The sequence below is a fragment of the Amblyraja radiata genome, chromosome 14 (assembly GCF_010909765.2).
Source record: "Amblyraja radiata isolate CabotCenter1 chromosome 14, sAmbRad1.1.pri, whole genome shotgun sequence".
Taxonomy (NCBI): domain Eukaryota; kingdom Metazoa; phylum Chordata; class Chondrichthyes; order Rajiformes; family Rajidae; genus Amblyraja; species Amblyraja radiata.
Window position 1 is genome coordinate 31,778,457 of NC_045969.1, and position 26,964 is coordinate 31,805,420.

The following is a 26,964-nucleotide window of genomic DNA, read 5'->3' on the forward strand; positions in this document are numbered from 1 at the left end:
AGTCCTGACGTACCATCTCCCTCATTGAAGACCCTCGGACTATCTTCAATCGGACTACTGGATTTTATCTTGCATTAAATGTTATTCCCTTTATCCTATGTCTGTACACTGTGGATGGCTTGATTTTAATCACGTATAGCTTTCCCACTGACTGGATAGCACACCACAAAAAAGCTTTTTACTGTACCTCGGTATGTGACAATTAACTAAATTAAACTAAACTAAATTTATTGTGCTGAGTCCTCTCATGTACTACCTGACAATGTGTTCACTAATCCACTAGTTGAGCGACAGTGGCTATATTCTCTGACATAAGTTCATCTTCAGAAACAACTTCAAACTGCCACAATGCACTTCCCTTCATCTCCAGCCCCGCCCCCCTGCCCCCTCCTCATTGTCCCCTTCCACCTTATCCCTCTCTCTGGCTTTACATTTCATTATTCTTCACTCCATATCTGACATCCTTTTGTTTCCCTTTTATCACCTTTTCATCTCTCGTCTTTGTCCATCCATCTGCCAATCAAAATAGAAAGATTAAACGAAAACTTACCGTTTGAAGTTTGATCTTTATTTTATGAGGTTGAAGTGAGGGACTACGTGAAGAACCCGCCAGCCCGCATGCGCGTCAATCTTCAGAGCAACTGTATGAAACCACAGACCACTTGCACGAACTTAAACTATAGAAAGATTAATAACACTTGACCTACCGAATGATCTTTATGAGATTGAGGGTTGCGAGTGGAGGGCACGTAGTCCCTCACTTCAACTTCTCATAAAATAAAGATCAAACTTCAAACGGTAAGTTTTCGTTTAATCTTTCTATTTTACATCGAAGTCTCGTGATGAGACTTAATGAAGTTTTCGAAGCTCTGTGGTTTCATGCAGTAAACCAATCTGTGTGTGAAACACTTAAACAGATAAAACCATAAATGGGAGAAAAGACAAGGGCTATTAACAACATGATGCTAACTTACATACATGTACATTGCCCTTTATCGGACCACTTCAACAAAATTTTATAACTTCTGAATGTGCGCTTATCTGAGCCTCCTGCTGTTGCAAGAAGATGATCAAAGGGGAAATTCCATTCTATTGGCTGCCAACGAGCCAGCCCCCCTGGTAGAGTGAGACTTGAAATTATTTGAATTCACTCTCACTTTTAGCTGCTTACACTCTATCCATCTTGAAATAGTCTGCACCAACAATTTCTTGTGAAATTATTGAATAACTATGAAGAAACTATACTTCATTTCATAGGTATTAGTAAGCTCAGTGTATCTTTTTATATAATCAACACCCCCAATCGCCGATCTGGTGGGTGTGCTGTCAACCCCAACTTACCCAACCGCGTCCGTTTGTTTTATGAGTTCATTCATAAAAGCTATCCTTATGTCAGATATGACCCAGAGATCTAGATGGAGATTGTGTAAAGACTGTGCTCTTTGTGCTGAAATCAGTTGTCATAAGTATAATTAACTTAAAAGATACTGCTCCAACATTAGGAATACAGTGGATGAATATTTGCATAATAATTTATACTGACTACACATTCCACACTACTTTGAATCTAGGCTTTAGAGTGTTCATATAAAATACACCTTTCATAACCTTAGTTACCAGTGGGTGAATAACCAATCATTTGTTGTCTTATAGAACTAGATACAATAACAAAGCAGCAAGAGCAGTGTCAATTGCGCTATAGCATAATCGCTTCTCTTAAACCCAAACTGAAAGAACCACAACCTTTGCTACTTTTTGTTTAAAGTAGCTCACAAACGTTCCATACAACCATGCAATGATAGATGCACAAGAAATAGGCTGAATTAGCCACCAGTCATGTCTTTGAGCAAATATAGGAGCTTCTTTCGGTAGACGTATTTACAATGGAAGCCCTGGGTGAGTAGGCCAAAATGGCACTACTATAATTCATGTTGTCTATAAACTCTGTGACAAAATGCCCTTTAGATCTGAGCAGGACAGCATTAACTTTAGAATATTTTTAAATAGCCTAGGACTGAAGTCAACCCCTTAGGTAGAACCTAAGTTTCCAACACTGGCCTTGCCATAAAACACCAGATATATCTGTTCCATTCGTTTATTGATATGGAAAGGTATACATCTTCAAGATTGAGGCCCTAAATTGCTAAATGGCAATTATCCATCTTAAACTGTACCAACCACATGATCAAACTAGCCAAATCCAAGCCTGATTTGGTATCCTCCATTTTTCTTCAATCTTAAGCAAATATTAGAATATACCCCTCCAGTTCTTGGGCAGACTGCTCTTCCTTCATGAGATGTTTCTGTTTTCACTTGGATAGCCATAGTTTCCTCTTTGAACCATATGTACGGAAATCTTTATTAGAGAGAGTACAGAGGAGATTTACTAGAATGTTGCCTGGGTTTCAACAACTAAGTTACAGAGAAAGGTTGAATAAGTTAGGTCTTTATTCTCTGGAGTGCAGAAGGTTAAGGGGGGACTTGATAGAGGTCTTTAAAATGATGAGAGGGATAGACAGAGTTGATGTGGACAAGCTTTTCCCTTTGAGAATATGGAAGATTCAAACAAGAGGACATGACTTCAGAATTAAGGGACAGAAGTTTAGGGGTAACATGAGGGGGAACTTCTTTACACAGAGAGTGGTAGCGGTGTGGAATGAGCTTCCAGTGGAAGTTGTGGAGGCAGGTTCGTTGGTATCATTTAAAAATAAATTGGATAGGCATATGGATGAGAAGGGAATGGAGGGTTATGGTATGAGTGCAGGCAGGTGGGACTAAGGGAAAATAATTGTTCGGCACGGACTTGTAGGGCCGAGATGGGCTGTTTCCGTGCTGTAATTGTTATATGGTTATATGGAGTGTAAACCGTAGATTTGTTGTTATATGGTTATATCTTGGCTTCTCTTGCCGCGGAGGAAATATTTAACCAGAAAACTGAATCTTATAACAATTTATAATTTGTAAAATGGAAAATTCGGAGGTTATCTGTCCCCACCTGTTTGTCGAACCGTCTTACCCATCTCCGACTTGAATATCGACAGCACATCTCATGCGACTGATGTAATAACATTCGCATAGTCAACAACCTTCACCTCATTGTTGCTTTGCTGTCCATGACGACACAGATGGTGACTGTAGATGTGATGAAGGCAGTTTCTGAGAAAGGTACACAAAAAAGCTGGAGAAACTCAGCGGGTGCAGCGGCATCTATGGATCGAAGGAAATAGAATAGAATAGAATATTTCCTTCGATCCATAGATGCTGCTGCACTCGCTGAGTTTCTCCAGCTTTTTTGTGTACCTTCAATTTTCCAGCATCTGCAGTTCCTTCTTAAACAGTTTCTGAGAAAGCCTTTGCTATAAAAACCACCAAGACTGCTAGTAGAATAATAGACAAAAGGTGATATCACCCCCCGCCACGAAGATCCAGCAATCCCTGAGACAGACACCACCAAACATTTTGCTCTATCTCCTTGCACAGACATCCTGGCCCGCTGGGGACAAAACTGAGTATGAGGAGAGCGCTGCATCCATGATGATTGCTGAAACCTGCGAATAAAAGCCCTCTGGCTTGGTAAATTGTGTAGGCCTGCTTCAAACCAGCCTCAGTGAAGCGGTATCTGCCACTCACTCGGTAGAGATGATGTGTATGCATGTAAACAGGAGTCTTACCCTCCAAGGATGTATTTACCACACCCACCGCAGCCATGAAACTCTTTTGCACTAAATTAACATAAATTGGATAGATCTCAGGCCTATACCATCCTAACACAATTGAGTTTAGACTGCAAAAACAAAAAAGTGCTGAAGTGTCTACTGAAAATCAGACAGCAGAATTTCCTCTACTGACCTTGCAAAGGCCGAATCCTTCCCTGAGAAGACTCACAACTTTCTGGGGTTTAAAGCCTTTTGACTTGTTTTGCTTCCACTGATGATATAAACCTACCAAGCTCCAGTGTCTGGCAGAATCATAACATATATCAGATCCTTATGATTAGAGTTGATGCGTAACATCCACTTGATGTGGGAATACGAGTTCCCTGTCACCTCCTCACCGTCAGAGTCAGCATGAATCCTCAACTGCCCTCCTCAGAGTGGAAAATATCATAATGCAACCCTGAACCAGGAATTGCTCCGCAGTCATCTGACTGGAACCACCTGTCTCAGTCACCAGTGTGCGCAACAGATTCTCTTCGACCAGTCTCTCAATCAGGAATTCTGGTATCGAGAACCTACAGATTAATATTATATATATTTTTACTATTTACAACATAAACCGGAGAGTCAGATAAAAATGCTACAGGCCAGGTCGGCCTTCCGCTGGTAGCTACCTATCCCCAAGAGGATGGCAAATGATGTTCCAGCGAGCTGGCAACTCTACCAGCCGAGCTGAAAGAATTAAGCATGTGTTGAGGGAAACCTCAAAACGACCTCACTCTACTGAGCAGTCTGATAGGCTCGATCACAGATGTTGAGGCAGTGCTTCCCTGGCCAATATGCTTCATATGGGCAACCCGTTTCAAGTTGGTCTACCCTGAACCAGGGTAGCCAAACTGTTCCTACTTGGAACTTACAGAGGTTTGCTATGCAAGTCACCCTGCCAATGTCTCTGCATCAACCTGCTCTTCTCTAGAGACAGTGAAAGGTACCAGACAGACTATGCTGCCAGTAAATCCAAACCCGGGTCGACAGACTGCTCCATTTCGGAATTTGTACGGAGGTTAGTAAAGAGAGCTTACTGGGCCCAGGTCTACCTCCTTGTTGGAGCTTCAGTGAAGTTCCATTGCAGACCATGTCTGACCACATCTTCAGCCCCATGCTTTCCAAACAGCTCCCTTCCGGAGCTCAAAAGCGACATTGCTGTGCAAGACACGCCTGCCAGCATTTCTGAGCCCAATGGGACAGACTGCTCCTTCGGCCTACAGCCTCTTTGGAGCCTTGCTGGAGCTTACTGTGCAGGCCGTGCCTACCATTACTCCAAGCCTAATTCGACAGGCCGCTCCTTCGGCCCCTTCTGCTCCTTCTGCTCATTCGGAGCCTTAGCGGAGCTCACTGAACAGGCCGCGCCTGCCATTACTCCAAGCCTGATGCGACAGGCTGCCCCTGCAGTCTTCTGCCTATTTTGGAGCCTTGCAGGAGCTGACTGTGCAGATCATGCTGCCAGTTTCTCCCAGCCTGGATCGCTCCTTTGGCCAGCTGCTCCTTTGGAGCCTCAGCGGGCCTCACTGGACAGGTCACGCCTGCCAGTACTGCAAGCCTGGTTCAACAGGCTGTTTTTGTGGGGCCAACTAGTGACTACCGACTGCTCCTTTCCGTCAGCTTCTCTGCAAACCGCTACCTGCTCCTTTCTGGAGCCTCCACGGTGGCTGAACGGGTCGCGCCCGTCAGCTTCTCCGCTGTCAACTGCCTGCTCTCTTTTGGAGCCTCTTCGGTGGTAGCTGCACGGGCACATCTACTTTTCCAGCTCACTCCCCCCTCCCTGCCCGTCTGAAGAAGGGTGCTGACCCGAAACGTTACCTGTCCATGTTCTCCAAAGATGCTGCATGACCTTCTGAGTTTCTCCAGCACTCTGCATTCTATTACCTTTTAGTGGTGTTAGCCAAAATATTTAGCCTACAATCTATGAAAATAACATTAACTCTACACAGAAATCCAGGCAGAACCATGAATATGCACATAATGTTATGAATGTGCATTGTTTGGCGAGTCGAGATGGTCGAGTAAAGTAAAATTCTTTATTTTTAACGATAATAAAGCGATTTACTCAAACGAGTTTTAAACAGCCAAAATAACGAAGCTCCTTCGAACAGGGTGGAGCTTGAATGAATGCTTTACCAAAAGCCCGCGAAAACACTCCCGCGATCACGTGACCGCGCCAGCCAATAGCGAGGGTTTGTGATTCCCCAGGCCACCACTAGGTGCCGCTACAATTGGTTAATTATTGACTCAAATACCAGGCCAGTTATTAGGGTTTTATCAAATATAACCCCTAATGTATTAGAAAAACTTGATTGAGATCTTTGAGGAGGTAATGGAGAAAACTAATGAAGATTGTGCAGATTGTTTTAAGTACTGAGACTCATAAAAAGTGTTTGAAGAGGCAGTGCTTGCATTTGTCCAAAAAGTGCAGTGGCGAGGTGAACTTTCGAGTGATATTCCTTGGAGTTCAGCGTTAGGGCCACTGCACTTTTTGGACCATGAACTGGATAGAGGGGGTAGAACTTGGGTAGAGGGGGCAAAATTGCAAATTGCAGATGACTGGAAATCCAGGAATGCATTAAACTTGAAGATGGATACAAGTCTTTAAGGGGAATTGCTGGACTGTCAAAATGAACCCACGTGGCAGAAGGAGCCAATTGCAGAAAAATGTGAAGTGATTCACTTTAGGAGGAAATGTTAGGAGAAGCAATAGACCTGAGGATGTGCATACACAAATCTTTGAAGGTGACAGGGTCATTTGAGAAAGCCGAACATGGATAATTGATGGTTCAGGTTGAGACCTTAGTGGAAACAGATCGAATCATATTAACAAAAGGTTACAAAATATTTAATATTTAAATTAAATAATTATTTCAGTGACAAACAAATTATTTAATGTTGAATGGAATTGCAGGCGAAATTTTTATTTTGGAGCCACCCATGTAATGAAAGCATGAGTGGAAAATGATTGTGAAAATGAATAGATTATTGTGATCAGACTGCATGAAGTTTATTATCATTAGTACTCCTTTTCTGAGATATGAATAAACATACGCTGAGAAATACCAGTTAATTTTGTTTAATTAAGCAGAAACAAGCAAATGGTAAAGAACTATATAGCGTATATATTAACAGCAGCTAAAAATATAGGCTCGAACATTTAGAACCTTCTTGTTCACATAGACATTTACTTAACGGAGAATATAACATGAATAAGTACCATGTTTTTTTGTTGTCTGCCAGCAGTGGGCATATAGTGCGGAAAATGCATTGTAGAATATGAGATCTTTTGAGGGTGCGGTTCCTATTGACCTGCTCCACCAGCTGAAGTCCACATGATTAGCCAGTTGGGGCCATGCCTAGTGTCTGGATGCCTATGCCCATGCCCTAGATCCCACTCCAAAATGCAAGGATAGGTCATCTAAGTAGTGACTGTTCACCACTAAAGCCTGTAAGCGATATATCAATAGCATCTAACCAAATCAATCAGGAGGCACCAGAGTGACATAAATCTTCTAATGCCTGAGACTAACATACAGGACTGAGATCAAAAGGCTTTCCAAAAGATCATTGATTCTCAGTGGAACTGATTAACTTTGCTTGGTAAAGATATTATTTCTTTTAGATTGCTTCAACAAAACTCGCCAGAGCACAGGCTATACCAGTGAGAATTCTCATGGGCACAGTCCATTGATTTCAGGTAGAAGATCTATCCCTGGTTCCATCTACTGCCGGAAGGTTCTCTTTGAAAAATTGGGGGGAAGCCATCTGAACGCTGAGATCTTTTGAGATCCTATCTTGAAATCAATTGGGATTTCAGGTAGTTGAGCTTTAACATTGCAAGTTTTGAATTAATCACCTAAATCCTTCATTTGAAAATGTATTTGTGTGTTACCTGCGAATACTAACTAGCTGGAGCATCCATCTAACCGTAAGTGACGACAATGAGGGCAGAATTCCACCCTGTGAAAAGAATTACTCGCAAACGTATTAATATGTTTATTGCTAACATCCAGATTGGATTTTTACCTTCTTTGGCAGTGTGGGTGTTGCATTATTGTATACATAAGTTACAGTATACAAGTCTGGCTTCCAACACCAACATGTGAACAGTTTGTCTTAAGAAAGCAGTCACAGTCAGTCCTGTATTCACTGAGGGTACTTCTGTACAACGTATGCTATGCGCCCTTCAGACAACTCCAGCGAGCTATCTAGTTAAGTATAAATATTTTAGCTGCGTGTTCGAGTCTGGCTGGATTTATCTTTAAGAGGGGGAGAGAATGTGAAAGCGTCCAAATTATTTTCTCAGGAGATATAAAAGCTTTGATTTGCATGTAACATTGGTTGCAATCAGGTTGATAACATCAATGAAAAGTGGACTAATAGATCATCAACACTAGCTAAAAGCACTACATATTTTGGGTTTGAACTGAACATCCATTAAACCATGCCCTGAAAACAAAGGCTCTTAAAATCAGTAAGTGTCTGTGTGGGAGGAGAGTGGAAACCCAAATTCATTCAATTGCCTGAGTACAATGAATATCAGAAAATTTGGTGAGTTGGAGCGCATTGGTGTTCTAAGGAAATTGCAACAGGCCCAATTTTCTTCTATTTAAAGTAATTGAGGAAGATTGAGAGGATCCTTTACACGTGTCTATTCTGATGCAAATGGTTCTCCAATAATTCATTACGTCCAGGCAATGAATTGTTCCAGGAAATGTCTCCTGCTTTCTCTGATTAAAGGATAATCTTACGTTAACCATGTTTCTACTAGAAGCTACTGTTTACAACGTTGCGTGTATTGCTTTCTTTTAAAGAAATTGTTTAGAGAGCAGAAGAGATTTGTTATTAATAGAGGCAATTCAGCTAAACATATCTTGTTCCCTGGACAATATCAGGACTCAGCTTGCAACTTCTACAGGTTGTCAAAAGGACAGTCAAAGGTGGTCATCAGACAGATTATGTATTTCCATTGACGATCCCTGTAAATAAGCAAATAATTGTTAAATGCAGTTTGGATGCTGCTCTATCAAATGGAAATAACATTCAAATAGAATAATAGCACAGTGGCACAGCGCTAGAGCTGCTGCCACACAGTGCCAGAGACACGGGCTTGATCCTGATTACGGGCGTTGTCTGTGCAGAATTTGCATCTTTGCACTGTGACATCATGGGTTTTCTCCGGCTGCTGGTTTCCATCCACATTCCTAAAGCGTGCAGGTTTGTAGGTTAATTGGCTTCTGTAAATTGCTCCTAGTATGTAGGATATGACAGCGCGATAACATAGAACTGGGGTGGAAGATTGCAACCTTCACGTGTTTCGACGAATGCAATCAACCCGGCGTGCACAATCAAATAAGATCCAATAGAACAAGTTGTCCTACAACTTTAGGCTGCACACGCCATACGCAAGAAGAAGAATAACATAGAACTAGTGTGAACGCATGATCGATGGTCGGCGTGGACTCGGTGGGCTGAAGGGCCTGTTTCCATGCTGTATCTCTAAACTAAACTAAAATAAGTGAGCAAGTTCTAGGCAATTAGTTAGAAAATAATACTTTCGCTATGTAGTTTAGTATTTACTTTGAATCATAGAATCATGTGTCATGGAAAGTCTGGAACTTCAGCCCAATTTGCCGACACTGACCAACATGCCCCATCTGCACTAGCCTCACCTGCCTGCATTTGGCTCATATCCCTCTAAACCTATCCTACCCATGTACATGTCCAGATGGGTTTTTTTTAATGTTGTGATAATACCTGCCTCAACTACCTCCACTGGCAGTTCGTTCCATATACCCACCACCCTCTGTCTGAAGAAGCTGCCTGCTCGGGTTCCTATTAAACCTTTCCCTTCTCACCTTAAACCTCTGTCCTCTGGTTCTTGATTCCCCTACTCTGGGTAAAAGACTGTGCATTTACCCAATCTATTCCTCTCTATAAGATCACCCCCTCATCCTGCGCTCCAACGAATAAAGTCCTAGTCTGCTCAACCTCTCCATACGTATACCTCAGTCAACCCAATAGCTCAGTCAACCTCTCCCTTTAGCTCAGTCAACCTCTCCTTATAGCTCCAATCTTTTCTGCCAATACTATTTTAATTTAATACATGATTACCTTCAAGCAAAGTGTATAATTAACCTCACTATTTGAAACAATAATTACAAGCACGTGTATTGATAGATTTTTCATATTAATACCAACCTTGACACAGCTGAAAAAGTAGTTCCAGCTCCCCTGATGAAATAGCCGTATTGTGGCATCACAAAATGTCCTTCTTCTTCATATTGCTCAGGGACGTCAGTTGTTTGCCTTGCAATCACACAAAGGGTTAATTTATTCCATTATAAAATATTACAGCCAAGTGAATATTGTCCTGGGGAATTATACGTTAAAAGAAAAGGCCTCAGTTTATGACAAGACCTAACTTACACTGGCAAGATCATCAGGGCAAACCTGTTGTCTTTGAAGATGGCCTTTGGTCTCTTCTATGGCTTAACATCTAACATCTAACCTGAGGATCCTGGTTTTAATCTCATCAGTGAGTAAACACAAATCTCCGCAATACGGTACCAATCAAATGAGCCGTGTTTTGTGTCATAGAGTCACAGAGCCAAACAGCATGGAAACAGGGCTTTCAGCACAGTTCATCCATGCCGATAAGATCTCCCAACTAAGATAGTCCCAGTTGCCTGCACTTGGTCCATATCCCTCGAAGCCTCTTCTATCTATGTACCTGCCCAATGTGACAAATTACCTCAGAATCCGCTGCACAATCGAGCCTGCAGTTCCAACTTCCTCTTGTGCCATTGAGCCCTGTTCTGTGGGCCCTCTGCTCATTTACTCTATATTAAAATCACAGCAACCAGTAATGATATAGAACGTAGTCCAGTACAGCACAGGGACAGGCCCTTCAGCGCACTGTATCTGTGTCAAACATGGTTTCAAGTTAAATTAAGCTCTTTTGCCTGCATGTGATCATATCCTTCCATTTCCTGCATTTACATATACATACATAGGTATATATCCTCTTAAATGTCACTATGGTACCTGCCTCCAGCACTAACTCTGGCAGCACATTCCAGGCACTCACCACTATCAACCTGTCCCGTATATCTCTTTTAAACTTTCCCCTTTTCACCTTATAGCTCTGCCCTTAAGTCTATGGCCTTTAATTCCAAAATTGGGGCCTGAAACCTGACTTTTAAACAGTTATATCTGAGGAGCACAGACCCTTTGTCTGTGTTCACCCTTTTCCCCAAATTGCCCTCAGTTTGTTCCCTAAAGTTGAGGGACTGGCTATTGTTCCAACAGACTGTTCTAAAGGAACCATATTAAAACAAAGCTCAGCTTGTCTGACCTTGCAAATAGAACATAGACTATACAGCTAACTGATAAATGCTATTTACTGCACTAGTGTATAGGCCAAAAAACAAGTTAATAATGCACATTGTTGAATGATAACAATCTCCTTTAGCTTTTGAGGCTCAAACATAATCAATAGATTAGAGGGTAGACACAAAGTGCTGGAGTCCAGGCAGCTTCTCTGGAGAAAAACGACGGGTGGCGTTTTGGGTCGGAACTCTTCTTCGGACTGAAAATAAGAGGTGGGGGGGGGGGGGGGGGGCATGACTGGAGGTGGGAAAAGGCCAGAACAAATGAGGGCTGGCAACAGATGACCAAGGAAGGGTGGAGTTCATAATGGCACATTGCTGGTTGTGGAAGAGGTGATGATGAAGGGATACAAGGATGCAAACAGTGGGAACACAAGAGTTGGGGACGGGGGAGGGGGGAGTGGGGGGGGGTGAGAGGGAATGCAGGGGTTACTTGAAATTAGAGAAATCAATGTTCATACTGCTAGGTTGTAACTGCCCAGTGAAATGTGAGGTGCTCTTCCACCAATTTGTGTGTGGCCCCACTCTGACAGTAGAGGATGCCCAGGCCAGAAAGATCACGATGGGAATGGGAGGTGGAGGTAAAATGTTTGTCAACCGGAAGATAGAGGATCGACTGTGAGTCAGATTAGAGGGTATTAGCTATAAACAGAGGGTGGGCAAAATTGGATTGTTTTCTCTGGAACATTAGTGGTTGAGGGGAGACCAAATAGAAGTTTATAAAATGATGAGAGGCGATGATAGGGTAGACAGTCAGTACCTTTTTCCCAGGGTGGAAATGTAAAATATTAGCATTAAGGTGAGATAGGGATTTTTTTTTAACATAAAAGGCGATCGATGTCTGAAATGCGCTACCAGGACTGGTGGTAGATGCATATATGATTCGGCATTTAGGTGGCTTTTAAAGAGGCACGTGATTATGCAGGAAATGGAAGTGTATAGATCGTGTGCAGGCAGAAGTGATTAGATAATTTGGCACGATGTTCGCAGTGCCGGATTTACCTATAGGCCTGGCAGGCTGAAGCATAGGGCCTCAAAATCTAGGGGGCCTCCGGCCAAGGTGTATAATATTTTTGACGCTGTCATAGGCCTTTCTTACATATGCTGTCACAACGCACTGTAGTCTCTAAACAACCCTTCAGTAATTTTCCTTGCCCTCCATTTCAGAATAATCCTGTTTTAAGCCGATAACTCGACACCAGCACTGGCAATGAATACATTTTAAAAAAGCGCAGCTTTCCAGCCCCTTATCCATGCTCGTCTGCACATCGGTGTCAATCTGGTGGCACCGGGGTCCAGCAAAGTTTCACACGTGCTCCAGTAAGCAGCGATGGAGGGTGTAGGGAGCACCTTTGGATACTTGCAGGCTTCAAAAGTCAAAACTCAGGGGTAAGTAGGAAAGTGCAAAGATATTTGAACTAGGAAGTTGGCAAGGGGCAATGCTAGGGGTAGAGCTGATAATCGTTGCTATAAACCTACTGTGTAGTGTTGTGGCTGCCACTGTCAGGTTAGTAATAAAACTGCTTATTTGTAGCATCTTTGTTAACGATAGGAAAAAGCATTCTCATTTTGTAAACGGTTTTTGGAAGCAGATTTGATTCAGATTCGATTCAGATTTTGCAATATAATTGTCAATAAGGAGCAATAAGAAATATTTCCCAAATATTATACAGAAAAAAAAAATGTTCTTCACTCAAGTGGATTCCATTTTGTGAGAACACCCCTTCATGTTTTCCTTTCTAATAACTGAAGATTAATTTTACTTTTTATTTTCAGATTCTAATCTGAGCATGAGTAAAAGATTTGAAAGTGGTGCTAGCAAGCGCAAGAGAAAGAGACTTGAAAATGATACGGTAAAGAAGTTAAGACCAATCACTGCTTTCTTGGATCAGTCACTGACAGAGGCAACGTGCCAGCGGTGAAGCATTGATACTAACACAAGGAAATCAGTGTGGTGGAGCTATCCAGCCAACTACTAGCATTCAACCAGAAGAAAACCTCCATGAAACAGAAACAGCGAAGCAGGATGTGGAACAGCAAGCTGAATATGAGAAAGCAGCCATGATGCCGGCTCAAAATGAAAATATAGAACTAATTCAGGAGTCACTTAATGGACAGGGAGAGGCTAAAGAACGACAAGAAAATAATGTGGATAGTCAGAATTTTTAGCTCACACCTGGTAAGGTAGGCCAAGTCCAAGGTATTCCAGACTCAGATATAGATAATACCAAACATAGATCTACTCAGTCTGAAGAAGGGTCTCGACCCGAAACGTTGCCTATTTCCTTCGCTCCATAGATGCTGCCTCACCCGCTGAGTTTCTCCAGCATTTTTGTCTACCTTCTACTGTAACAGTCGTTGGTTTGTGGACAGAATTATCACATGAGGACGTATCCTATTGGGTAGAAAGGGACCCCTCTCAAGTTCAGCATCATTGTGGACCATTTTCAAATTCCACGCGGGTGTATAAAAAACAGTCTAGGTTTTGCACAAAAGTTCTTTTTTTATTCAACAAAAGTCAATGGAGAAACATATAGCCAAGACTGGCTTGTGTATTCCCTCAAAAGGCCGGATATATTGCTTTTTTTGAAAACTCTTTCCAAACATTGCATCTTCTGCTACATCTTTAGCTTCTGAAGGGTTTGATGATTGACAAAACTCCTGTCTTATCCAAACTCATGAAAACTCAGAGAAGCCCAGGAATGCCATGTTGACCTACTTAACAAGAAAGCGAGGGCAAACGTTAACTTCGTGGGGGTGGGGGATTGGGAGGGGCCTCACAAGTGGAATAGCCTATGGCCTCTCTTCATCTAAATCTGGCTCTGGATGTTCGGCTCTGACATTGTGGGCAATAAGGCCTGTTCCTGGGCTGTGCTGTTCGACTATTTAAATGACACAGATGTTCTAATTAACAAATTTAAAGGACATTTGGACAGGTACATGGATTGGAAACCTTCAGAGCAATATGGGCCAAATGTGGGCAAATGGGAGTAGTTTAGATGGAGCATCTTGGTTGGCATGGGCAAGTTGGACTGCAGGGTCTGTTTCCGTGGTGCATGACTCTGTAACTTAACTCCTCACCACCCTTACACATCTGTAGGGAAAGCAACATTTACGTATGCGAGGGACCAGAATTAATAGGAAAAATATTGAATAAATGTGGTCAACTAACCGGCATTGATACGGGCATCTTCTGTTGTATTTGCAGCAGAGGAACTGCCAGTCCCGATCCTGAACGCTCTCAAAGTATCGGCTTTGTATTCCAGCTACAATACCATTGTTTGTACAAGTGTGGTACCTTGAAATAAACAATGATCAAATGTTATCATTTGCAAAGCAGACCAGAAATAGGTGAATAAATGCAGGTTATCTGAACATCAAATGAAGAGTACAGTTGTTACCATCACATACAGATCCTCCATTGTTTGATAATTCAGGCTATAAAGTCCAATTTCCAAATTAATCATTGATTGGAAGGTTGGGATTTCATCCAAATGAAGAATGAATAAAATGTCTGAATAGTTTGTTTTTATTATCCAGTGAAAATGAACTAACATGCCCATAAGTTGATGGCATCATACATCTGCCAGAGAAGTGAGGGATCAAAGCTTATTTGTAAACTTATCTGATTCTGGGCTTGGGGGATTGGATAAAATGGGTGACGGTGGCGGGGGGGGGGGAGTGATTTTAAAGAAGACAATTTAGTTTAGTTTATTTTAGTTTAGTTTAGAGATATAGCATGAAAACAGCTCCTTCGGTCCTCTGAGTCCACGGCAACCATTGATCACATGTTCTCACTAGTTCTATGTTATCCCACTTTCGCCTCCACTCCCTTGTCACGAGGGACAATTTACAGAGACCAATTAACCTACAAATCTGCATATCTTTGGGATGCGGGAGGAAACCCGAGCACCCGGAGGAAACAGAGAGATCATGCAAACTCCACACAGGTAGCATCCAAGGTGACCCAAAATGTCGTCTGTCCATTCCCTCCCCAAATGCTGCCTGACCCACTGAGTTCCCCCAGCACTTTGCATTTTGGAGAACATTTGGGAAATTATAATTATAAGTAAATAAGCACAGTTTATAGCACAGAATCTCAACGGGTCTTTCATCAGATACATAAATGATCATGTACTGTCAGTGAAATAAAATGTATTGCATTGAAATTGGACCCATTTGTGTAATTTGCAGATAGAAAGCCATTTCACACATGCTAAGTAATGCTAACGATTGTTTCCATATTAATTGGCAGCCATTGAGAATTTCACCCCAGCGCTTCTGAATCCAATTTACTTTGGTGTGTGTGATGACAAACACATTAAGGTGAATGATGCTTAGAAGTACTGTGTTATAAGAAGGTCTAATGATGTCATCTGAAAGTACTTACGAATTTATGGATAGAAACTAGCTATAAATGGAATAACTGCAACTCACACATATCACACAGCAAAATTATAAGGAAACGCCGAGCACACATTATAAAGTGATAGGCATTTAATCAACATCATATCCACAACCTCTATCAGGCTCATTATATGTCCAACAGAAATGCTAACAATAATACTCAGGTGACACAATGATGCAGCGGTAGAGTTGCTGCCTTACAGCACCAGAGAACCAGGTTTGATCCTGATCTCGGATGCTGTCTGTACGGAGTTTGTATGTTCTCCTTGTGATCATGTAGGTTTTCACCGGATGCTCCGGTTTCCTCCCACATTCCAAAGACATGCAAGTTTGTAGGTTGGAGTAACTCAGTGGGCAGGCAGCATTTCGTGTCTACCTTTGATTTAACCCACCATCTGCAGTTCTTTCCTACAGGTTTGTAGGTTAATTGGCTTCAGTAAAAATTGTCCCTAGTATGTAGGATAGTGCTAGTGTACAGAGTGACTACTAGTCGGTGGGCCAAAGGGCAAGTTTCCACGCAGTATCGCTAAAGTCTAAAGTCTAAATCACAGCAGCTCGATACGAGCCTCTTCAAAGTGATGCCATCACTGCACCTTCGACGAGCACAGACAAAGGATTGGTTTGGAGCCACATATGACTAAGTGGTCAATTAGATCAGATCATCTTGTTGGGGGAGACACGACAAGACAGAAGCCCCCTATCACTCACTTCTCTGGCAATCTTCATGCTACCATACTGTTGCTGCCTTGGAAGAGCTAACCATTTCTTAGCAGCTGCTTTTAGGTATTTGGAGTGAAAACACCCTAATGATTTTTCTTTTATTGAAAGTGGCAAAGCAAGGTCCAAGTCCATTCCTATGCAGAGAGGGGTGAAAAGGTTAAATGCTTTTAAATATATAAAAGATACATGGTGCAATACTTGACTAGGTTGTAACTTGTATTCCAAGAGAGAGAGACAAGCTCAGGCTTGACTCAGGTTGATGTATATTGAGACATTGACTGATGCCTTTGAAATGTCTTGTCCTGGAAGTACCAACTGAGAAGATGCCTTGAAATGTTCAAAAGGGAACTGCAGATGCTGGAATATCGAAGGTACACAAAATTGCTGGGGAAACTCAGCGGGTGCAGCAGCATCTATGGAGCGAAGGAAATAGGCGACGTTTCGGGCCGAAACCCTTCTTCAGACACGAGATGCCTTGAAATGTCTTGTCCTGAAAGTATTATCTGATAAGAGACAAGTACCACTGATAAGATGCCTTTAAAATGTGTCTACTAATTGATAAGAGACAAGAGGACATGACTTCAGAATTAAGGGACAGAAGTTTAGGGGTAACATGAGGGGGAACTTCTTTACTCAGAGAGTGGTAGCGGTGTGGAATGAGCTTCCAGTGGAAGTGGTGGAGGCAGGTTCGTTGGTATCATTTAAAAATAAATTGGATAGGCATATGGATGAGAAGGGAATGGAGGGTTATGGTATGAGTGCAGGCAGGTGGGACTAAGGGAAAAAAGTTGTTCGGCACGGACTTGTAGGGCCGAGATGGCCTGTTTCCGTGCTGTAATTGTTATATGGTTATATGGTTAAGCTCAGGCACATCATGTAGTGATGTATATTGGCTGCATCTTGTGACCATTACTAACATCTTTGGAATGTGACTAAGTGACACAGTATAAAACACCATGCAAATCTTTGTTCATTGAGGTTTGCAGCACGGGGAAGTCTGTTGCTTACTTGACGGGTGTATCCCCATCACTTCCGCCGGCTGATGATCAGTAAAGCTTGAGTTGGTTTACCTAACGTTATTGTGAGTTGTCTGTTTAGTAGGTAGTGAACCTTATCAGGTGTAAAGCAGGGATTTCTGGTGTTAAAAACAAATTTGGGGAATCAGGTCTCCCTGCTTTACCCCTCTCTGCATAGGAATAGACTCAGATCTTGCTTTGCCACTTTCAATAAAAGTGTGGGCATTGATATGAATCTTCTCAAGTCCCAGCTTAGTGGTGCTGGAGGTAGACCCGGTCATATGATAGGAAGAAGTTATAAAACCACATGCTTTTGAAAATACAGGTCCACCACATCTTACAAACACTCGACATGGAACATAGAACAAAGAACAGTATAGCACAAGAACAGGCCCTTCAGCCCACAATGTCCATGCTGAAAATAATGCCAAGATAAACTGATCGAATCTGCCTACAAATGATGCATATCCCTCCATTCGCTGAATATCTATGTGCCTATCTGAATGCCTCTTTAATACCAGTATCATATCTGCCACTACTCCCGCTCTGGTAGCATGTTCCAGGTACACACCACCCTCTGTGTAAAACATAATTTCCGCACACATCTCCATTAAACGTTGCCCTTCTCAGCTTGAAGCAATGCCCTCTAGACTTTGACATTTCCACTCTGTGGAAAAGGATTCTGACTATCTATGCCTCTCTCAATTTTATAGACTTCTATCGGGTTTCCCCTCAGCCTCCGACATTCTGGAGAAAACAATCCAAGTCTAGCTAAGACCCCAATCCCTGAAGCATTCTGGTAAACCTGCACCCTCTCCAAACCCTCCATGTCCTTCCTGTAATGGGGTGATCAGAGGTGCAAACGTACAGCTTGTATGTACAAGCAATAAATCAGTAAACATTTATTATTGACAATTTAGTTATCTTAAAAATGGTTAATCTAGGTGCATCACATTTGGAAGGAGAAACCAGAAGATGTTAAAATGGCAAGTCAAGGTAAATCAAGTAATGTCTAAATTAGGTTTTGAAAAGGTCAAACTACAGATTAAATCATAGAATGCAATTAGTGAACAGTCTAGATTTTAAAAGGCAAACCAAGCTTGCTGATTTAAATTACATTTTATAAGTATATATGGATTTCTAGAAACACGTAAGAAGCTGCCACCTGCAAATTTACAAATTAGGAGCTACCCTTCAAGTCTACTCCACCATTTCACGTGATCATGGCTGATCTAATTGGAATCTCAATCCCACATTCCAATTTATCTGCAGTAATCTTTTTCTCCAGAATTATCAAGTATCTACCTATTTCTGACTTTAAAAGATTCAAAGAGTTTGCTTCCACCACTGTCTAAAATATCACCTGGAATATTCAAACTTTTCACACAAAGGTGGTGAATGGAGCGAGCTGCCGGAGGAGGTAGCTGAGGCACATACTATCGCAACATTCAGACAGGCGCATGGATAGGATAGGTTTAGATGGATACTAGACCAAGTGGGACCCGTTGGGTCCCGTCCCCTCAACGCGAGGTTGCGGGGGGGATGGGGGCGGCCTGCGGCATCACATACACACTAACGACCCCCCACACACATGGAGGGGGGGAGAGGGGGGGGGGTGAGTGGAGAGGGGGAGGGGGTGTGGAAGGCAGGGCAGAGAGGGAGAGGGGGAGAGAGAGGAGGGGGGAGAAGGGGGGTAAAGACAGGAGGGGGAGAGGTGGGGGGGGGTAGCGGGAGAGGGGAAGGGGGAGAGAGAGTAGAGGGGGGAAGGGGTAGGGGTGAGAGAGAGGAGAGAGGAAGGGGAGAGAGAGGAGGTGGAGAGTGAGGAGGGTGGAGAGAGGATGGGGTAGGGAGGAGGGGGGAGAGAGGAGGGGGGAAAGGGTGAGGGAGGGGAGGGGGAGAGGGGGGTGGTGAGGGGAGAGGAGGAGGGGGGGAGAGGAGGAGGGGGGGAGAGGAGGAGGGGGGGGAGAGGAGGAGGGGGGGAGAGGAGGAGGGGGGGAGAGGAAGAGGGGGGGAGAGGAGGAGGGGAGGGAGAGGAAGAGGGGAGGAGAGGAGGAGGGGAGCCGGGATGCGGGGCCCACATCGAGCGGGCGGGGCGGCGGCGAACAGATGGGCCGACGGTGAGCGGGCGGGGCCACAGCGAGCGGCGGCGATAAAAGGACTGCGATTCGAGGGGGTGTGATGTCACTCGCAGATCGTGGAAAACAGTGCGGGGCAGTCCCATGTGACGTCATCAGCTCGTTTATTTTTAAAGATATTTCAGATTTGTGAACATTTTCATAAATAACTCGAGAAATAAAACATGAATTTTTCAGATTAGGCGATTTCTGAATCCACGGGATAAAACTCTACAGGAATATGTTAAAAATTTACCGTTAGAGCGTCGATTGTTCGAGCAGATGTGATTATACACACAGACACACACATCCAAGATCAGTATTTTCAGTATATAATAGATACTAGACTAAGTGGGACCGGTTGGGTGTGGGGAAGGGGGGGGGTGTGGAGAAGGGGGGGGGGGTGTGGGGAAGGGGTGGGTGCGTGGGGAGGGGGGTTGTGTGGGGAAGGGGAGGGTGTGGGGAAGGGGGGTGGGTGAGGGGTGGGGAAGGGGGGTTGGGGGAAGGGGGGTTGGGGGAAGGGGGGTGTGGGAAAAGGGGGGTGGGGGAAGGGGTGTGGGGAGGGAGGGGTGGTTGCAGCAGAAGCAGCTCGCACTCACGCAGCAGATCCCTAGCTTTCGGCCTCACGCAGTAGATCCCGGTCCCACTCCGGCTTCACTCAGAGGCTTCCGGTTCAACTCAGCAGCTTCCGGCTGGCCGTGCTGGCTGCCGTAGAAGCAGTCCACAGGCTGCTCACTCTCTGCGGGCTGCGCACTCCCCGCGGGCTGCACCCTGTGCGCGGGCTGCTCAACACAAGCCTTCAGATACAAGCCTAGCCTACATTATATCTTGCACTTCAAGGTTATATCTTGCACTAAATGTTGTACCCTTTATCTGTGCACTGTGGATAGCTTGATTATATTCATATATAGGTGTTTATTTGACTGGATAGCATGCAAACAAAAGCTTTTCACTGTTCCTAGGTATTCGTGACAATAACAAACAAAATTAAACTAAACTAGGGCGACACAGTGGCGCACCAGTAGAGTTGCAGTCTTACAGCACCAGAGACCTGGGTTCGATCCTGATTACAGGTGGTATCTGTACGGAGTTAGCACGATCTCCTTATGACCACATGGGTTTTCTACGAGTGCTCTGGTTTCCTCTCACACTCCAAAGATATGCAGATTTGTAAGTTAATTGGCTTCTGTAAATTGGAAATTGTCCCTGGTGTGTAGGATAGGTCTAGTAAATGAGGTGACCGCTAATCAGCGCGGACTCGGTAGGCCGAAGGGCCTGCTTACACACTGTATCTCTAAAGTCTAATGTTTAAACTAAACTAAACTAGTCTGTCCAATAAGAGTATATATATACCTAAACTTTCACTGAATTGTGCAAGAGATTTACGAATAGAATTGGAGATGGGTTGTTAGTGCTATATAGCATACCTTAAATACAAATTCCTATCTGTCCAAACATTGTGCAGTCACATACTATTCCAAAATGGACACTTGTTCCAACTGGCATCTCTTAAACCAAGGTTCCTGGAAATTGCACATGGCTTAATGTTGGTGGAGTTGCAACTTAGCATTTTCCACTGACAGCTGCCAAATTTACACCACTACACCGCCAGCCACCAGCTGTTCCCTCTCCTGGAAAGACAGCATGTGAGCTTTCTTGTTGCAAAAACAGTGAGGGGCACAGCATGTGAGATATCCTGTTGCAAGTGCATCCCAAAGGTTCAATAAATGTGTGTTTATATTGCAGAAGTGTTTCCACTGGCAGCGGGTGTGTTTCAGTATTAGAGGTCACTCATCTTCGTCTTGCGATGATGCTGTATGACTTTATTCCTCGGGACATCAAGTTTGAAGCTCCCCAGAAAATTGCAATGAACGCATGCCTATAAACTTGAAAATCACATTCAAATGTAAATTCCATATTTCATTTAAGTTTCAATGATTGGAAGAATGTTCGCCTATCCATGTTCTTCAGAGAGGCTGCCTGACCCGCTAAATTACTCTGGCACTTTGTGTCTTTTTTTAGACCAGCATCTGCAGTTCCTTTTGTCTTCAATGATTGGAATATTGGTTTATTTCTATCCCATTGGAAATTAATTAATTTTTATTCTCCCCAACACAGAGGGGCAACTATTAAAATGAAATGAGGACAGCACGCATAACCCTATTTTTAAATTCAAATTATTATTATTATGTTTTAAATCAAAGTTTGTTTAAACTAATTATCAAGGAAAGAGCGTTCACGTCGCGGCCCTGTTTTCACCGATCTTTCCACCACCACGCACAAGAAGCGCAAGATAAACACCATTGTGCAGATGCCGAAAGTGTATTCAGCTCTGGCTGAACAACTTCTAATCTTGTGTGTGGACTCGATAAGAAGATCCTTCCCAACAACGATTTCAAACTGAACTCTAAAATTCTGTGGAGAAAGAAATTAGAAGCCAAGAAATTCTTTAGTAGCCACAGGGATACATTAATCTAAAGATAAATGGTGCTTGCCAACAATTTTGGTTATGGATCTGCCACTGAGAATTAAAACTTCATTATCGGATGGTCCTTTGAGGTGTGCACAAGGAAGGATGGCAGTAAATCTCATAGTGAGGCCCAGTGGCTTAAGGGTATATCAGTGGATTGGATGTGTTTGGGGTAGGGGTAATGTTATGGAGTCGTACAGCAGCAAAATAGGTCAACGGCCCACCCTGTCCTTGAAAGTGGTCACAGGTGGATAAGGGTGATCAAGAAGGCTTTTGGCACATTGGCCTTCATCAGTTAGGTTCATGAGTATAGAGGTTGTGAGGTCATGGTACAATTGTACAAGACATTGGTGAGGCCACATTTGAAGTATTGCATTTAGCTTTGGCCAGCCACCCTGCTTTACGAAATATGTTATTAAGCTGGAAATGGAGCAGAGAAGATTTATGAGGATGTTGCCAGGACTCGAGGGCCGGAGCTACAGGTTGAGCATGCTAGGACTTTATTCCTTGGAGCACAGGAGGATGAGGAGTGGTGATCTTATAGTGGTGTACAAGATTATGAGTGGAATAGCAGAGTCGTTTACCCAGAGTAGAGGAATCAAGAACCAGAGGACACAGGTTCAAGGTGAGGGGGAAAGATTTAATATGGATCTCAGAGAGACAACTTTCTTTACACAAAGAGTCTGAAGAAGGGTTTCGGCCCGAAACGTCGCCTATTTCCTTCGCTCCATAGATGCTGCTGCACCCGCTGAGTTCCTCCAGCAATTTTGTGTACCTTTCTTTACACAAAGTTTGGTCGGTCCTTGGAATGAGCTGCCGGAGGAGATAGTTGAGGCAGGTACTATCGAAATGTTTAAGAAACATTTAGACAAGTACATGGATAGGACAAGTTTAGAGGGATATGGGCCAAATGCAGGTAGGCGGGACCAGTGTAAATTGGAGCATGTTGGTTGCCTTGGGCAAGTTTAGCCAAAGGGCCTGTTTCCATACTGTTTGACTATGACTATGCTCTTGATGGTCTTTTTGCCCACCTGCACCAATCCCACTTCCCCCCTTTAGGTCCGCATCCTTCTCTGCTTTACCTATTCAAGTGTCCATCTAAATTTATCTTAAACAGTGATGGTGTCTAATTCCATCACCTCCTCTGGCAACAAGTTCCAGATTCAAACATTCTCTGTGTAAAATGCTTACCCTTAAATTTTAAAACTCCTACCTCTTAATTTAAACATAGTCTCTTATGTTTAATGCCTGTACTAAAGGAAGAAGATTCTGACTCTCGGCCCTATCTCAGCCTCTTATAATTTTACATCCCTCTATCAGGTCACCCTTCACCCTCCTTCACTCCAGCCTACCCGGTCTCTTCCAATACATAGAACTAGTTTGAATGGGTGATTGATGGGTTAGTATGGACTTAGGAAAGATAAAAAATGCTGGAGTAGCTCGGTGGGTCAGCCAGCATCACAGGCGAACATGGATAAGGTGACATTTTGGATGGGAACATTTCAAAGAGCCTGTTTTCACACTGTACCTCAAGAAAATCCACTATGTGCCCACTGACTTGCGCAGAAGTCCCAATGAGGTACATTCCCCATACATGTTTTTCCTCTACATGCTCAATTTTTGTAAGGTGTCCTTGAGACTCTTGAAAGGCGCCCATAAATAAAATTTATTATTATTAGGCCACCTCAGGCAGCCTAGGCGCCACATTTTCGGGGGGACTTCCAGGGGGGGTATTTTAAGTGCATTCTCATAATTTTATCTGGATTAAAGGAGTTGCCGGAAAATCGGTGGTGGACCAGTAATGTCCAAAAGAGAATGTCACTGTATCTCGGTACATGTGATAATAAAGAACTATTGAGCCTTTGAGCCATTAACTAAATTAAAGGGGTCTGAGTTCTGAGCACCAACCTGAAAGAAAGAGCCTATTTCTTTGAGGCTGGAGGAAGCAGCATTGTTAAGACCTTATTCTGACTGTGTAGCAGAATTGATTCTCAGCAATGGTCTGACTTGCAGAGTGACTGATGACACCAGATGCACACCTGACACAGAAATCATGCAAGCGGGACTGGTGACTGGAAAAGGCCAGTTAACATAACAGATTGAAGTGATTCACTCTGGCAAACATTATAATCATGTTCCGCTCTGATAAAAATCAGATTTTCATACATGCGGCACTGGGAAAGTAAACAATGTCGAGTTTCCCGGCCAAAGTTAAACGTTTCAAATCATGGAGCTTCTATTGATGCTATGAAAAGCTGGAGATAATGCAGATTTAAGATGCAGGGAAAGGGGAGAGGGGGGGGGGGAACAGTGGAGTGAAGATCTGTGATAGAACGGAGAGCAGAAAAGATTAAATGACAACATAAGGAACTGCAGACAATGAAATCTTGAGCAAAAAACAAAAGGCTGGAGGAACTCAGCGGTTCAGGTAGCAGATGTGAAAGGAATGGACAGGTGACATTTCGGGCGGGGACCCCTCAGATATTCAGGCTGCCTGACCCGCTGAGTTCCTTCAGATTAAATGACAAAATGGATTGATGTTACAGTTTGCTAAAATGTGGTATTGCAACAGGAAAAGGAGGAAAAATCGAATGATTTACAGGAGGTGTAGATGGGAGGAATAGAATAATTATCAAAAGTGAATTCTGAAGAAAAATAATGCGACTATTGGAAATTTCAATCATCGAGTCTGCTCCACCATTCGATCATGGCTGACCTATTTTTTCCTCTCAACCCCATTTTCCGACCTTGGTCCCATAACCTTTGACACCCTTACTAATCAAGAACCTATCATTCTCCGCTTTAATAATATCAAATTACTTGGCCTCCTCAGCCATCTGTGGCAATGAATTCCACAGATTCACCACCCTCTGGCTAAAGAAAGTCCTCCTAGCAAACATGGCTTTAAAATGAGAAGGGCAACATTTAAAGGAGATGTGCCGGGTACGTGTTTTTAATGCGAGAATGGTGGGTACCTGGAACATGCTGCCAGGGGTGTTGGTGGAGGCAGATATGATGGTGGCATTTAAAAGGCTTTTAGATAAGCGCATAGATGTGCAGGGAATGGAAGGGTATGGTTCACGTGCAGGCAGAGGAGAATAGTTTAACTTACTATCATGTTCAGCATAAACACTGTGGGCCGAAAGGCCTGTTGTTGTGCTGTATTGTTCTATGTTTTATGTTCTAATCCAGAAGCAGTGAGCTTTTGTTGAGAGGACATTAGAAACTACTTGTACATTAGAAATAGGAGCAAGGGTAGATCATTCAACCCCTGCAGCCTGTTTCACCTTGGCAGATCTAATCATTGGCTTTAATTTCACTTTACTACTGAAATAATAACTCTCTCCACTGTTGAGAGTTACAAGTCATTCCAGATAAGAAATTCACCCTCATATCTGTACATCTATTTACTTAAAATGTTTATTATGTTATTAATACAATGCATGATTCAGGGATAGGATAAAATTGTGCATTTACTACAACAGCACAAGAATGTTGAAACAAGGAACTGCAGATGCTGGTTTACAAAAATAAATGCAAAATGCTGGAGTAATTCAGCAAGTCAGGCAGCATCTCTGGAGAATATGGAGGGGTGATGTTTATGGAGGGGAGACTATTCCTTTCTCTCTGGGTCTCTTGTAACGGGCACTTTCTGCAATCAATTTCTCACTCTCTAAAATCCTCCTTTCTTTCTTCCTTTCTATATCCGCTGCATCTAACTGCTCCTTTCTTGTGGTTTTACTCATTTCCTATGACTATCATCCCTTATTTGTTCTTTTCTATATTCTCTAAATTGCTTTCCACCTACACAGTCGGGGGGGGGAGAGAATCACACAATAAGATTAAAGGTCCGTAGACCAGTTCACTGACCAGTCCAAAAATGATCAGTTCACTGACTCTCAAAACCATCGTAGTACTTCCAATTTACTTCACTCACCTCACCAAAAGAAAGTCTTTACACAAATGAAAATCTTTACACAAATGTTTCGAGCTTTATTCATGAGCCACTTGGGTATAAAACTTGAGAGCTCCGGCAGAACTACACTGCAGAATATGACACAGTTTGTAAATACAAACAGCTGAAGCAGAAAATCAGAGGAAATGAAGGAAAAGTGTATACATGCTCTTCGTGTACTTTGCATTTGATTGGAGTTGATCTTTAAACAATTAAGAGTGTCCATTGAAGCTGTAATTTCTTATTAAATCAAAGTTAACATTCCTTAAAGCTTTAGGTCAGAAAGGACAAGTATACTTCAAACTTTCCACTGTTGGCGCAGTTCCATGCCATATACATTTCACTTCCTTAACCTTGCATCACGGAGAGGAGGAAATCTAACAGCACTTGTGTGACCAGAACACACGACTCTCGCACAAACATTTGATTCATGTGGCTGTTTGATGTTTTCAATCATAATCATAATCGTAATCATAATCGTAATTTATTAGCCAAGTATGTTTTGCAACATACGAGGAATTTGGTTTGCCATACAGTCACACCAAACAAACAACAAGACACACAACTACATAAAATTTTGACATAAACATCCAGCACAGCGGCTCCTCCACATTCCCCATTATGATGGAAGGCAATAGTCTTATCTCTCCCCCTTTTCTCCCGCGGTCGGAAGTTCATGTGCACTTAAACCCAGAAAATAGGTGCCGACAACTGCTTACAGTTTGATCCTGGCTACGGCTGTTGTCTGTATGGAGTTTAGAGTTAGTACATTCTCCCTGTGACCGAGTGGGCTTTCCTCGGTTACTGCAGTTTCCTCCCACATTCCAAAGACGCGCATGTTTGTGGGTTAATTGTCGTCTATAAATTGTTCTTAATGTGTAGAATAGAACTAGTATATGGGTGATTGTTGGTTGGTGCGGACTCAATGGGCCAAAACGCCTGTTTCCACGTTCTAAACTAAAACTAAACATATGCAACAATCTGAAAACAACCAGATTCTTCAACTAAGGAATTAATAAATGGACCTGGAAGAAAGCATGTAGAAGTGGAGCAGGAGAAGCAAAATAACAATTATATGATTGGTAACTTACCATTCCAAACCCGGGTGCATTATATCATCCCACCAGCATTCTGTCACCTGCCCTAAATCCTCGGGCGTGGGCATGCATTCGAAACTCCAAACTCTATCA

The 26,964-nt window shown here is 43.0% G+C and overlaps 1 protein-coding gene and 1 long non-coding RNA gene across 3 annotated transcripts in view; one reads left to right on the top strand and one right to left on the bottom strand.

The window, feature by feature from the left end:
* Positions 1–5,772: 5,772 nt before the first annotated feature.
* Positions 5,773–26,964, bottom strand: part of dpt (dermatopontin) — a 21,467-nt gene continuing 275 nt past the window's right edge. Inside the window, exons 1-5 of one of the 2 annotated variants that reach the window (XR_004414025.1) lie at positions 26,866–26,964; positions 14,265–14,390; positions 9,903–10,010; positions 8,491–8,680; positions 5,773–5,858 (exon numbers count right to left, since the gene is read on the bottom strand). The exon at positions 26,866–26,964 is cut by the window's right edge and continues 275 nt beyond it. Coding sequence is in view for 1 of the 2 variants with exons in the window: in XM_033033023.1 (XP_032888914.1) it covers positions 8,614–8,680; positions 9,903–10,010; positions 14,265–14,390; positions 26,866–26,964 (400 nt within the window). In the remaining variant the exon portion in view is untranslated. Of the gene's footprint in view, positions 5,859–6,761; positions 8,681–9,902; positions 10,011–14,264; positions 14,391–26,865 lie in introns of those variants that run through there. The other variant, XM_033033023.1, reaches the window with a different exon arrangement.
* The window catches only part of LOC116980625, a 22,881-nt gene continuing 22,440 nt past the window's right edge, over positions 26,524–26,964 (top strand). The window contains exon 1 of the long non-coding RNA XR_004414026.1: positions 26,524–26,535. This is a non-coding gene — a long non-coding RNA (uncharacterized LOC116980625). The remainder of the gene's footprint in view (positions 26,536–26,964) is intronic.